General features: G+C 35.5%; 1 protein-coding gene across 1 annotated transcript in view; it reads right to left on the bottom strand.

Annotated features, from left to right (window-relative positions):
• Positions 1-12934, bottom strand: part of LOC103799060 (tax1-binding protein 1 homolog) — a 41053-nt gene that overhangs the window by 12923 nt on the left and 15196 nt on the right. Inside the window, exons 3-4 of the mRNA XM_009071354.1 lie at positions 12498-12685; positions 10750-10908 (exon numbers count right to left, since the gene is read on the bottom strand). Coding sequence (XP_009069602.1) covers positions 10750-10908; positions 12498-12685 — 347 coding nt within the window. The remainder of the gene's footprint in view (positions 1-10749; positions 10909-12497; positions 12686-12934) is intronic.

Here is a 12934-nt window from a genome sequence, read left to right on the forward strand (position 1 = left end):
TGGAGTTTATTTTGGCACAAGCATTCAGTTACACAGAGACTACCAAAGACTTCAGAGTACAGGACAAACAAAGCTGTATTTCATATCTTCTGCCTATTTCCTTTCTGCAAACTAACCTGTGACTGTCTAGCTTAGAAAATAAATAACATCTACTTCTCTTTGTTTTCATTTGAAAAGGAGAGTTTGCATTTTTCCAGATTGCTACACCACTCCAGCAAGCCACGAGACAGAAAACTATAGGCAAGAGGGGAAGAAAAAACAAAACAAACAAAAAAGCAAAAAAAAAAAACCCCAAAAAAAAAAAAAAAAAAACCCACCAAAAAAACCCCCAGAACTCCTTATTTAAAGCTGGTTGCTACACTACATTCTCCTAGCTAGAACATGTAGAAGGTCTCAGAGCTCATTCAACAATTGTGGGATTTATATCTTGGATATTGGAAGCTGAGGCAGAGTATGATGACAATACCCAAACCAGATTACTTTGTCAGAAAACTGACAAATACAAGATGGGAAGCCACTTTTGAGCACCACAGTCATTATCCAATACTGTTCTAAGGCAGTGGACAGCTAAATGTCATCTCCACCACAGCAAAATGGCTATTTAAAGTCAGGCCATCTTAAATAACATAGAAAATCGTTATTTTTAATATAATACTGCTTTCTAGAGAAAAGAATGCACCAAGATAATACACCACTCTTTCTGATATCAAAGCTCAATAAATAAAGCTCAGCTTAGTATCAACTATGAGAGTGATATGAATCAAGCTATAAACAAGGTCAAGACAGACTGACCAACATACCTGACTACAGCATAATTTGTTTGTGCAGACACTAAGGTACAAGTTGTCTTTCTGCTCAACATTTGGAAGATTAAAGCACTATTTCATCTACTCATTTTTAAATAAAGCTTAATGCCCTGAAACAACAAGACTGTACTGTTACATCAAGAGAAACACATCAGCCAGAGTTTACGAAGAACCCCTACTGGTCAAATTCCAACCTAACTAACAATGTTTTAAGTACAATAAAATATAATGAGGACTGGTTTTACTCATTAATTGTCAAAATACACTGTTCACAAGTATAATTAAGCCCTGCTTTTACAAGCAACTAAACAGAAGTTTGGGCATTATGATTTTGGGGGGGGGGGGGAAAGCGGGGTGAATTGTGAGGGGTGCAAATGTAACTGATGACTCAATCACTTCCTATACACTAAACCAGCATGTAAAGCAGACTCTTATTGTTGTTACATATGCTATATAAAAGGATTAACATATTACAACTATTTAAACTCTAAATGGCTTTATTATGCCTTAATATATTAAAGAATTTCAAGGGATCATGAATGTACCATCCTTTTAAAACAGCAGCATTGGAGAACATGACCCACAATTTTCTTAAGGTCTTTATTTTTGAAGAGCTATCCGTTTCCTGCAACCAAAAATATACACATTTGGTGTAATGAGGGCAGGATATTTTAATTAAAGTCAGTATTCCAACAAAACTTGCTATATAACCAGCAGCAACAACACACTTTATAACTGCTTGTCCTCCCCTAGTGCAGTGGAGACTAATTACTTGCCCCTGTTTTGAAAGCCTAGTATAGTAAAAAGTCTATTTCAATGCATATCTGTGTTTTCTCTAAACACCACTTTGGTATGACTGTAACTGCTGTAACCCAAGTGCCTTCAAAAGAATTTAATCTGATACATTGTATATACAAACTGTACAAACAGTTCAAACAGGCTGCCAAAGGTAACATATATTAAAAGGAATTAATAGCCTGAAAAAAATTCACTCCACAAACAGCATTACAATTGATGCTGCTTTGCCAGTTATTCTAAAGGGACATGGTACTAAAATGTAAAAGTTCCATAATTAACAGATTCTCACCTAATAAACCTGTTTAGATACAACTAAAGCCTACAGTTTTGAAAGAAAAAAAAAGGATTAATTTTTAGAGACGACTTGTTATTTTACAGAATTCTTAGCAATTCAATTTAGATGCAGCAAACCTAGTCCCATACACTGCTTACAGCAGTTTCAGAGCCTGTAAAACTTAAAACGAGTGTTCCTAGACTATTTTACAGGTAAAAGTCAACTGGGTTTAGAAAGAGTCTAAAGGGGAAGAATAATAAACACATCAACTAAAGGTACAACCTCTATTACAAAAAAAAGATAACTACTTTCTGTAATCATTGTTTAAATGCATTTATCTTATGTGGTACATCTGTAAATTTTCTTCCACTTTTTTAACAGGCAAGGAAAAAAAAAAAGCACAGCCAAAGGATCATTTTAAGGAATTGGTTTAAGAACAGCCAACAATTTTAAGGTTTTTTTTTACTTTGGATTGCATTTTTAAACCAGTTACAAATGCAGCTCCCCCCACACTCCCTCCCTAGAGCTGAACAGCCATAAGGGTGGAGGGGGGAAGCAAACTCCCCCACAAGGGTCAGAGTAAGCAGTCAGAAATTACTTAAGTCAGCTTTACTGCTGCAAACCAAAAAGCTCTCAAAACAGAAATTCGTATAAGTACTAGGTGTCTCACTAGTAAAATGAAACAAAGAAAATTCAATGTCGTTGTCAAGTGACTATCCCCAGAACCAAAATTCCACACTGAAAATTCTGATGGACCTTCAGGTAATGAACAAGATTTTGGGGGCACCAGAATCTTTACTGCTCTACTGAAATGGCAAAGTTTTAAGACTGATCACTTTGAAAATAATTTTATTGCAATGCCATGAAACACCTGACATTATGAATGACTTGATTTGTTTACAATGCACTGTTAACAGCTGCCAAAAGAAGAGAGCTTTTAGATGAAAAAGTTCTGAATTACAGATCAGTTGCCTTAGGTTTGTGGTACCTAATCATAAACACACTGACTGAACCCTCATAAAGCTATTATAAGATCTGTCTAAAGGATATAGGAAGATCACTCTTCCTGGAAACATGTTTAAAATCCATTTAATAAATAAACTTCTGCTGCAAAAGGACTAATAATCTTCCATTTGAGAACAGAATAGTCAGAAAGTTTCTAGATTCTCATGTTTATAAGAGAAAACTATGGTAAAAACCTGTCTGCTCAACAACAAAGCAGAACGTGACTTCCCTACCTATTTCTTACTTCTAATGGATTTTTGCAACAGCAGTAAAACACATCAGAGTACAGTCTGGTTAATGGAAGCAAAACGGTACAGACATCCCGTCCCATGAATCAACACACACATTTTTCAAACATACTTAAGGCAGAGTGAGATCCAGCAGATAAAATATATTATTTGCATAATACAACCTGAGACTATTTCCAGACATGACATCTTGCAGTATGGCAATGGCCACCATGGATTCTTATGCTTCATCTTCCCTTGTTCTAACGTGTAAAACTCCCTACCCACCTTTTCCAAGTCACTCCACACCTAAAGCATTTGCCTTTGATTAACAGATAGTATACGCAGTCTTTATTTTACTTTTTGGAGAATTTATACACCATAATGAAGAAGAATGAAAGGCTAAAAATGAGCTATGCAGGTCTGAAACTGAAGAGGTCAAATCAGTAAATACAAGGCAATTTATTTAAATAATAAAAAATAAAGAACACCACAGCAGCAGCACCTTTGAGTTGGACTGGTTTATCTGGACATAATTTAATGTCAGGGGAACCATTATACTTCATACCCTACAGAGAGTTTAGAGGTTCTTAAGGAATTATCTGCAGGAGCCTTTTGTTCATCCCATTGACATCACAGCAGCTCCAACGGAATTGTGTAAAACACTTGGCTGACATCATACTCTGTTTAAAGGCCCTCTAAGGAGAAATGATGAACACAACACAGCACCACTGCAGCCACTGCAAAATCTGAGTGCTCATAACACAGGGCTCAAAAGTTCTGAAAGGAAACATCAAATTGTAATTTTTCCTTTCTAAAATAAAAATTAAGAGTTAAGTAAAACAGCAAACCAATTCCAAATAAACTCAATGCTATTAAGCTCTTATCCTTGTGACTATGATTTGCAATAGAAATACTGCTGTAAAAAACACTGAAGTCTCTGTATTCCCAAAATTCAAGATATCACAGTGGTTGTACTTTAACTGTGGTTAAACAGATCAAAACTAAGGCCTAACGCTGTACGAGTTCATCTAAGTAACATCAGTCACTCAATTACTGTCATGAAGACTACAAACATGCAAGTTTATGCAGAAGGCAGATGAAGCATTTACATACAGTGATTTTGCAGCACATACTTACATGTCAGAATGTCAGTTTCTTAAAACATGTTACAATTTCACTATAAGCTATTGATTTTGCAAAGTCATTTTCATGAATACACAATCCGAAGTGCAGAATGACTCAAATGAATCTGTTTAATCATCCAGTGAAATACTTTTCAATTACCCAGTTTAAGAATTATTCATACACAGAACAGTCACTATAACCATAAAACAGAGTTTTCTCTTCACAGGATGTTTATAGTACCCAAGGGTGCTATAATTGCTGGTGCCAACCTGAGCAATTCTGAGTGTTTAATTTGTATATTAGCTTACATGAAACTGGGGGCAGGTCTGCTTTTTGGGTTGGGGAGGCAGTTTTTTGGCTGTTCAGGTTTCTGCTTTTTGGGTGGCTTGCCATTATTTGATTTTTTTTTTTTTCTGGCTGGTTTTCTTTCTAAAACATACATCCTCCTGATCATCAGATTTTCAGACATGCAGCACACATGAAGAGTCTCAACATACCCTGGTTTAAAGAGACACTAAAACCCACTTGATTCATTTACTTCCAGGCTGAACTGGGCACTTGTACTGCTGACACATCACACTGCACAACCACATTTTTTCATTAAGCAGAGAAACTCTCCTCATAAAATGGCATCAAAAGCCAATTTAAATGAATCCCTGATATTTGAATAAAACTCTCCAATGAATAAAGCTACTGTGCAGGTAGAACCTCTCAGCAGAATGTGAATTTAGATGGATGTCCTATTAAAAGCCCCCATCAGATAGATGAATAAGTCCACTTTTTAAAAGTTAAATCGTAAACTTTCAAAAAGCATGAACAAACAAGTTTATCAAGTCAGTAAATGCACTTCTGCCTCAAGTTATGCCAAAGTCATAACAGAAACACTATTCAAATGTTCACAGGATCAAAGATCAAACAGGTAATCTGCAAATCTGTTGCTTCTGACTCAAGTTAAACACACGGAAACTACTGCCACAGGAGTAAGACTTGTCACCACTGTCACATTAAAGAAATCAGTTCCAAAGTTCTCTCTTCCCACTAGAGGGAGACCAATGATTGCGAAAGCATTTGCAAACTCTGCTCTCTACAAAACACAAAACCTATGTTCACAAAACTGAACAGCTGCAGAGTGTCAGAAAAACAATGGATAAAAGACTGACACCACAATGACTACTGCATGTTGCTCTTGTTCAGCACAGTAATATGTAATCTTAAAACAGCAGGCAGGTGCACAGCTGCCAGAGAATCCCAGTTTAAGTATACACAAAACTGGGAACACAAAGACCAAAAGGCATGGATTCCTATTATTTACAAAGGTATATATATTTTATGGTCATAATGCCTAAGATACATATTAGAAATATTTGTATTATTATTTTCTAAATTAAAACATGCTAACCTTTTATTTTCTTTTTAAAGTTTATTTTCTTCAATTTTTTTAAAAAAGTAAAGTATATTCAGACAAAAGCAGGACACTAATGTGATTCAACATATCGAATATGTACCAGCAAACAAGTTCTCAGTCATAAACCAAAAGTAAAGCTGAAATATTGAAATCAACCTGAAACAGTTCTGGTAACCATGGATCAGGTGTCATTTTCTTATGCAAAATAATCATAGTGAGCTGTTATGTCATTATTTTAAGTGTTACATTGCTAAGGTTGCAATCTGTATATACAGCATGATTATAAATGCAATCAGGGAACATCATCCTAGCATTAACTCAGATTAACTCTGAAACACTAACAGAGGGTTGTAAGAAAAGATGTGACATTTCTGAAACATTTCCAATAATTTCACATTTAGTCTAAACTCACATACAGAGCAGTAACAGATTAAGTTAAATCTTCACACTCAGTAAGACCTAGTTTAATACCATCTAGGGAAAAAAAAAAAAGTCCAGGAATAGTTTAACTGGCATAAAAACTCCTGCAAAGGAATACTATGTTTTCCTCTACCTGGAAACACAGCAGCCCAGAAGGCTGAAACAATGTGCATGCTGGGGCACAGGAGAAGAAAAGGCCCTCCCTAAATTGATTTTATCAGAACCACCACATACCGCATTAATCAGCCATTGGATAAGAGGAAAACATTAACCTAAAAGAAGATGACTGAATTTATCCCAAATTCTACAGTATCTCAACCTCTGGCAGGGCAGGGTGGTTAACAAAACTTACTGCTAATAACCGTAAGTGTGTACTAAAAATAGTGGGGCTGGAGAGCACATTCCCTCTGAGCACAAACACTGACCAATGCAGAGCTGTGTGTCTTGCAAACATTTTCTTCTGTGACGTTGGCCATGGCAACATGAGAAATTGTCTGCAGATTCATTCATGTGTTGAGCACAAATTAAAAATGTAGGGGTGATAAAACACGAAAGAAAAATAAATCAAATCTACAAAACCAAGAGCCTTTAGGGACAAATAGTGACTTAAAGTGTCATAATATCTATGAGAAGCTGCTTCATAAACTCAATAGCACAACATCACTTTAGGTCTTAAATGCATTTATTCTTCCTACCTTTGGTAGGAAATGGAATGCCTATCTTGTAAGAAGGCAACAAACAACTGGTATCTCCTGAACAGCAAGGGCACTTAGCAAACCAAAATCTGTAGTTTGCTGTGGCCGTTACAGTCTAAAGTGCCACAAATGCAGGAACTCACCTGGTTTTAAAACAACTCAAAAAATGGGAATGTTTTCACTACTCAAAAACATGCATCGAGCCAAATATTCAAGCTTCATGGAGTAGACTGTATTACATCTGAACTGATTGTTTAGCATTCTATGTTTGTAAAAGATTGATTTATTTTTAGCTTATTTCTTCCTAATATTTTCCCAAACTACTCACAAAACATCCCAATTATGCAAAAAGCAGATGGAGAAGACAGAAGTTCCACTCCACAAAATTCTTAGAGTAACTAGGTGGGGAAGAGAGATCATTTAATGCAGATTAGGAGAGAAACACTAATTGAGATGTAGCTGTGGCATTTTCATGTCAACAACTATCCTGTATGTATTAAGAAATTAATGCTTCTACAGACATTTCTCAATGGTCCAAACTACTACTGAGCTATTTCTGGAAACAAAGGACTGATTAAAAAAATCACTATCAAAAAGAGGAAAGCATGAATTGACTAAAATGAATATAAATGAATAATAATAATGAATAATTAAAGTAAAATATTAATAGTGATAGAGGATTTTAAGAAAACCATGCTTTAAAAAAACAACATTTTCCTATCAGGAATTCAGAGCTTTTCTATCTTATATTTGTTATCCTGTAGCACAGTAAGGTAACTTACATACTATGACTCCTAGCCACACCATCCACATTCTGTTCAAGTCAATTACAAAAACACAACGTATCTTAACAATATATTTGATCAAAAGGACAAAGACACGAGCTCAGACACCCACATCATTGGCTCTGAAGAAACTAAGATTTTTAGAAATCAGTCAGATTGAGGGGTATTGTGTATAAAAGGGTTCATAACTCCAGGGCCTCCTTAGCACAATACAAATGGTAATAAACAAAGAGTAGTTGCTAATACATCAGCAGCATAAAGAGCTCTGCACTCAATTAGAATCAAACGCATGTGTCTGTACAGACACATCCACCTCCTCTGCCCATGCAATTCCTGCTTTTTAAATACAGTGCTCTGTACCACTGTGGCTTTTTCAAGGGCTCTACGAAAAGCAGAAATATTACCTGTGCACTTCCTGATGGAAGTACTTGCAAAAAGGGGAAAAAACATTGCATGTTGTGAAGAGATTGTACATGGCCTAAATGTAGCTTAACTTTACTACCAACAGAAATAGATTTCTAGCACTTATAGCTACCTCAAACTACAAAGACATGTTGTGTTTACACTGATTCCATTTTCTTACATGGCTATTTTGTTTTACTAATTGCTTTTCCTAAGTCTTATATGCTCTAATGTACACTGGAAGATTTTGTTTTTAATAGAACACCAAATAGTTTAACCTGTACTTAAGTTAGCATTCTAAAAAAAAAAAAAATTTGAGATTTTAAATTCATCAGTTCCACTTATCTAACTTATGTATTAAAAGTTTAGAGCATAACTACAAATCCACATGTAACTGAAAAAAGATAACTAGGAATAAAAGAAGTAAACAAATAGGCCCCATAATTACTTAAGTAAAACAATCATTCTCTAATGTAAAGGCAAAAAAACCCATAAGCCAAGCCAAAACAACCTAGCTCACACTAAGCAACCATGAAGATTCTGCTGTTACAGAAAATACATTCTGATTACTTAGCACTTCAAAGATTATTCCTTGTAGTCTTACATAAAAGCATCCAAGTTAAGGCACTGGTTAGGTTTATTGCCAATAACAATTATTCACATCACATGAAGTTAACAAATAAGCTGGAAGGGGATGGGAGTGTTGGGGGAGAAATTTTGCTGGGCTTTTGGTTGGAGATGGGGTGTGTTGGGGGTTATTTGGAGTTTTGAGTGTTGTTTTATTTTTAAAAGGAAAACAAAACCTAGATAACTGTAATCTAACTGAGTGCTGTGTAACTGCTACTCAGGAATCAATCCATGAATGCACTGTACATGCCCCCAGCAAAGATCAGCTACATAATCCTGTATTCCATGTATTGGGGTGGGGAGGCAAGGAGAGCAAGAAGGGAAGTCATCTAAGACTGTAAAGCCACATATGAAGTATAGTTTACTAAACATTCCAATGATTAAAAAGCTAACCTACTGCACCAGATTTACTAGATGTTTCTTTAATATTCAGGAGTAACACTGAATTCATATTCTGCTTATATACACATGCAAATTAAAAACTTTTTCAATTCAGCAGATATTTCATTTTTTTAAACATGAAAAACAGAGAATAGAATATAAATGATGTAATATAAGATATTGTCAAAGACTGAAGAGTCAAAAAAATAACTGAATGGGTTACAAAACTTCCATAGTATTCTAGACAGGCAAAAAGCTGCATCAGCTTCAGACCAGACATCTACTCCTAGCTCAGCTAAGTACAAGTGAGAAGCTCTTTACACTGCATCATCTCTTCAACAAAATACAAGGCCAAAACAAACAAAAAAGTGCAACAAAAAAATTTAACAAATCACAACATAAAAGCAAACATTCTGAAATTAAATTCTAGTTGCCAAGTTCTGGTGTCATAGACACAAAACTATTTGGGATTATAGAAATTCACAGTAAAATGTGAGAGTGTAAAGACATTTTTGTTCCTATACAGTCTAACTGTACTGTTGCTTGACAGCCATCAAAATCCCATTGCACAAATGGTTCTAAAACAGAAGTATAAAGCTAACATGGGTTAGAACTGACAGTTTACTTTCAAACATTTTTTAACAGAGATCCTCAAGTGACCATGAAAGCTATCTATGTAGCTCATTCAGTTTTATCCATCAAACTTATGATCTGCAAACCCATGAAAAGCATATTTATAAGCATTTAATTCTTGTCTCATTGATTTAAGTCAGCTCTGCCATGTACTTGAAATTAAAATCATTCTTTAACAGGAAAAACTTTTCTCTAGCCAAGGTCTTATCCTTCCTTTTTTCCTTACCCAAAATTCTAGTGCATTTCACTAGGACTGTTCAAGTACATTACAAAGCATCAACAGTTTCAAATTCCCTCAACAAATTCCTATTAAAGGTGTATCACACAGGACTGTTGACATGTACATACTAGTACTTAAAAATAGCCTATTAACTGCTGTCCACAGCTAAATTATATAGGCTTCATTACTTCAAATTTGTCCATGTCACCACCTCCCTCCCACATGTTTTTAATCTTCTCCTAGAAGCTTGTTTTTTTTAAAAAAGCAGCAACTTAAAAATAGATTAGGTCCAACTTTTTGGTGCCTTTTTATAATACTAAATTTCCTCCTTACCATATGCAGAGCTCCAAAATAAGCTCATTTTGTTTTAAGCTATATTTACATTTTTACTATTACTGATTTTTAGGTTTGTGCTTCTTTTCCCTTTGAAAATCTTCAGGCCTTTGTGAAACCTTTTAAGAGGAGTCAGTCACTAGTTACTTTTCACTCTTTGTATGCCCTGGCAGTAGCATTATCTATTAGGTCTTGATCTTTGCTTTTCATACCAAAATTTTTACTATTTTTAATACCCTGTGTTCCACAGAGTTCTTCCCTAAGGAGAGTTTTTTTGAAAAGCCCTCCTCCATTTTAAATTAACCCAAGCAAACTTTAAACTATCAAACTACTTTCCACTATGAATTCCACAGTTAAATGTCTAACACCTGGCAACAGTTGTCACTGATTATCTTACCAAGCCTGGTACCAAAAGCCTTAAATATTTTAACCATTTTACAACATAAAAGGAATAGTGGCAGGAGGTTAATAGGAACTGACCTATTCTAGTGTAAATGTCTATCTAACTGCTGAGGGGTTTTGATAGCTGATTTTCACACAGTTTAACTGGTTTTTGAAAAAGCAGTATTACAGACATTATGAGTCAGCTTTAATCAGTTAAACAACTAACCTTTTGCTCTGTTTGCAGTTGGTCACATCTCTGCTTCTCATGGTTAAGTTCTTTTTCCAGTCTTTCAACTTGATCTCTGAGTTGTGTCGTTTCCTTCTCCAGAACAGAAGTTATCTTTAATAGCTCTTCTTTTTCTTTAATGATTTTTTCAATTTTAAACTGTAAGAACAAAAATAATGGGTTTAGATAATTTTTCTCCCTTCTTATCAAATACGTGGATAACTAATTACTCCAGTGTTTGAGAAGAAGCACAAAACTGTCTGTTCCCTGGCTAGCTTACTTTACAGTTTTCCCCTCATTCCCAAATTTCTGAAGTTTCATTGTTTCAAAAAGTTAGTACTACACTACCATTAGCACACTTTGCAGTGTCTTGATTTATACTCAAGTTTTCTTCCTCTCCTTAAACGAACTGCCTTTACTGTTCCCAAGCGACAGCAACTGTGGAGAAGCTAATTATGATGGTAACAGCTTGGTGAAAAAAATAGCTGCTGAGTGTAGAGACACAAACACACTCTAAAGCAGTATTTGAGGAATTTCACCAGAAAAATGAACGCACACACACCAACAACCAGAAAGTAAGAACTGGCATGTGAATTATGCCTTTTCAATACTTAAGGGGGCTGATAAGAAAGATAAGGACAGACTTTTTAGTAGGGCCTATAGCAACAGAACAAACGGTAAAGATTTTAAATTTTAAAAGGATAGACTCAGACTAGATACAAGGAAGAAAATTTTTATGCTGAGGGTGGTGAAAAACTAGAACAGGTTGCCCAGAGAGGTCGTAGATGCATCATCCCTGGAACTGTTCAAGGTCAGGCTGGATGAGGCTGTGAGCAACCTAATCTAGCTGAAGATGACTCTGCTCACCACAGAGGGTTGGTCTAGATTATCTTTAGATATACCTTCCAACCCAAACCATTCCACAGTTCTATAAACCAAGATAGTACAAAACATTTGAAAAATTCTTTTTAATTTTAGTATTACAAATACATACCTGAAAAAATATCCCAGATTTACCTCTGTACTAAGTCTCTCATCCCTTAATTTTGAAAACCATAAATCATATACATGGATGTACGTGCCTACACCCAACTGACAACAGGATAAAATGTCTGATGGCAAGGTAAGGGAATTGTACTGAGCAATTGTCCAAGAAGCAACTCACACAGAAGTTGGTCTGGCTTTTCTTGTTTTGTTTGTTTCTTTGTTTGGGTTTAAGTAATGGGCAGCCTATAAATACCAACAAGCAAATGAACACATCTTGACTCTGGATGTAAGCACACAAGTCTAAGCACATCCGTCTAGCAAAGAACATGACACACACAAAACCGTTTTAAATAAAACAAGAGCTGTCCTAATACGCTTAGGCACCTGCAATTATTCCACTTAGTCTCCAGGGCTCTTCAACTGTGCACAAATAAGAGCAGATGGTTCCATAACTCTTCTCCCTTTCAAGAAGCACCACTTCATGCAAAGGTGTAAAGTGATGGGCAAGACAAGAGATGGGCAACTAACTACTCCTATGTTTTCCCAATCCATGCTTAGTGCTATACAGTTTTAAATCTTGATTTGCTTAACCTACAAATGTTCTAAACTCCAATCAAATACTGTAGAACAAGCCAGAAATACATACACTACACATATATATGTGAGTCTCTTCCTCCTGATTTTTTCTTCATTATCTGTGAATGTACGTATATATCAAAGAAAATAAATGAGGTAATATTTTTTAAATTGTTGAATCAAACCTCAAGAAGTCCAGCTTTTGTGGTCACCACTAACATATCAGAGTTTCCTTCATCTTCCATAGTGAGCAATTCTTCAACAGGAGAAGAGGTCCGAAACTGGAAAGGTGTGCTTGCTCCACGGATTTCTCCTTTGTAAGTCACGTAACAGAACTGATAAAATTCCCCATCATCATTTGGGAGATAATACCCTATCAAAATAAATTCAGATTTGAAGAAACTTTCTACACAAACTTACAAGTCTCCATCTGGAAACATTACAACATCCTGATTGACTTGCAGATTTCATACTTATTATCTCAGTAAGGCACAGATAAATCATCAAAACAGCAGAAACAAAAACTCATCCTATTTGGAAACTTTCATCCCCCAAAATTTCTCCTAGTTTTGAAGACAAACTCAAAATAGTGTTAGGCAATAGGTGCTGTATGTGCCTATCA

Source organism: Acanthisitta chloris, unplaced genomic scaffold (assembly GCF_000695815.1).
Source record: "Acanthisitta chloris isolate BGI_N310 unplaced genomic scaffold, ASM69581v1 scaffold17223, whole genome shotgun sequence".
NCBI classification, from domain to species: domain Eukaryota; kingdom Metazoa; phylum Chordata; class Aves; order Passeriformes; family Acanthisittidae; genus Acanthisitta; species Acanthisitta chloris.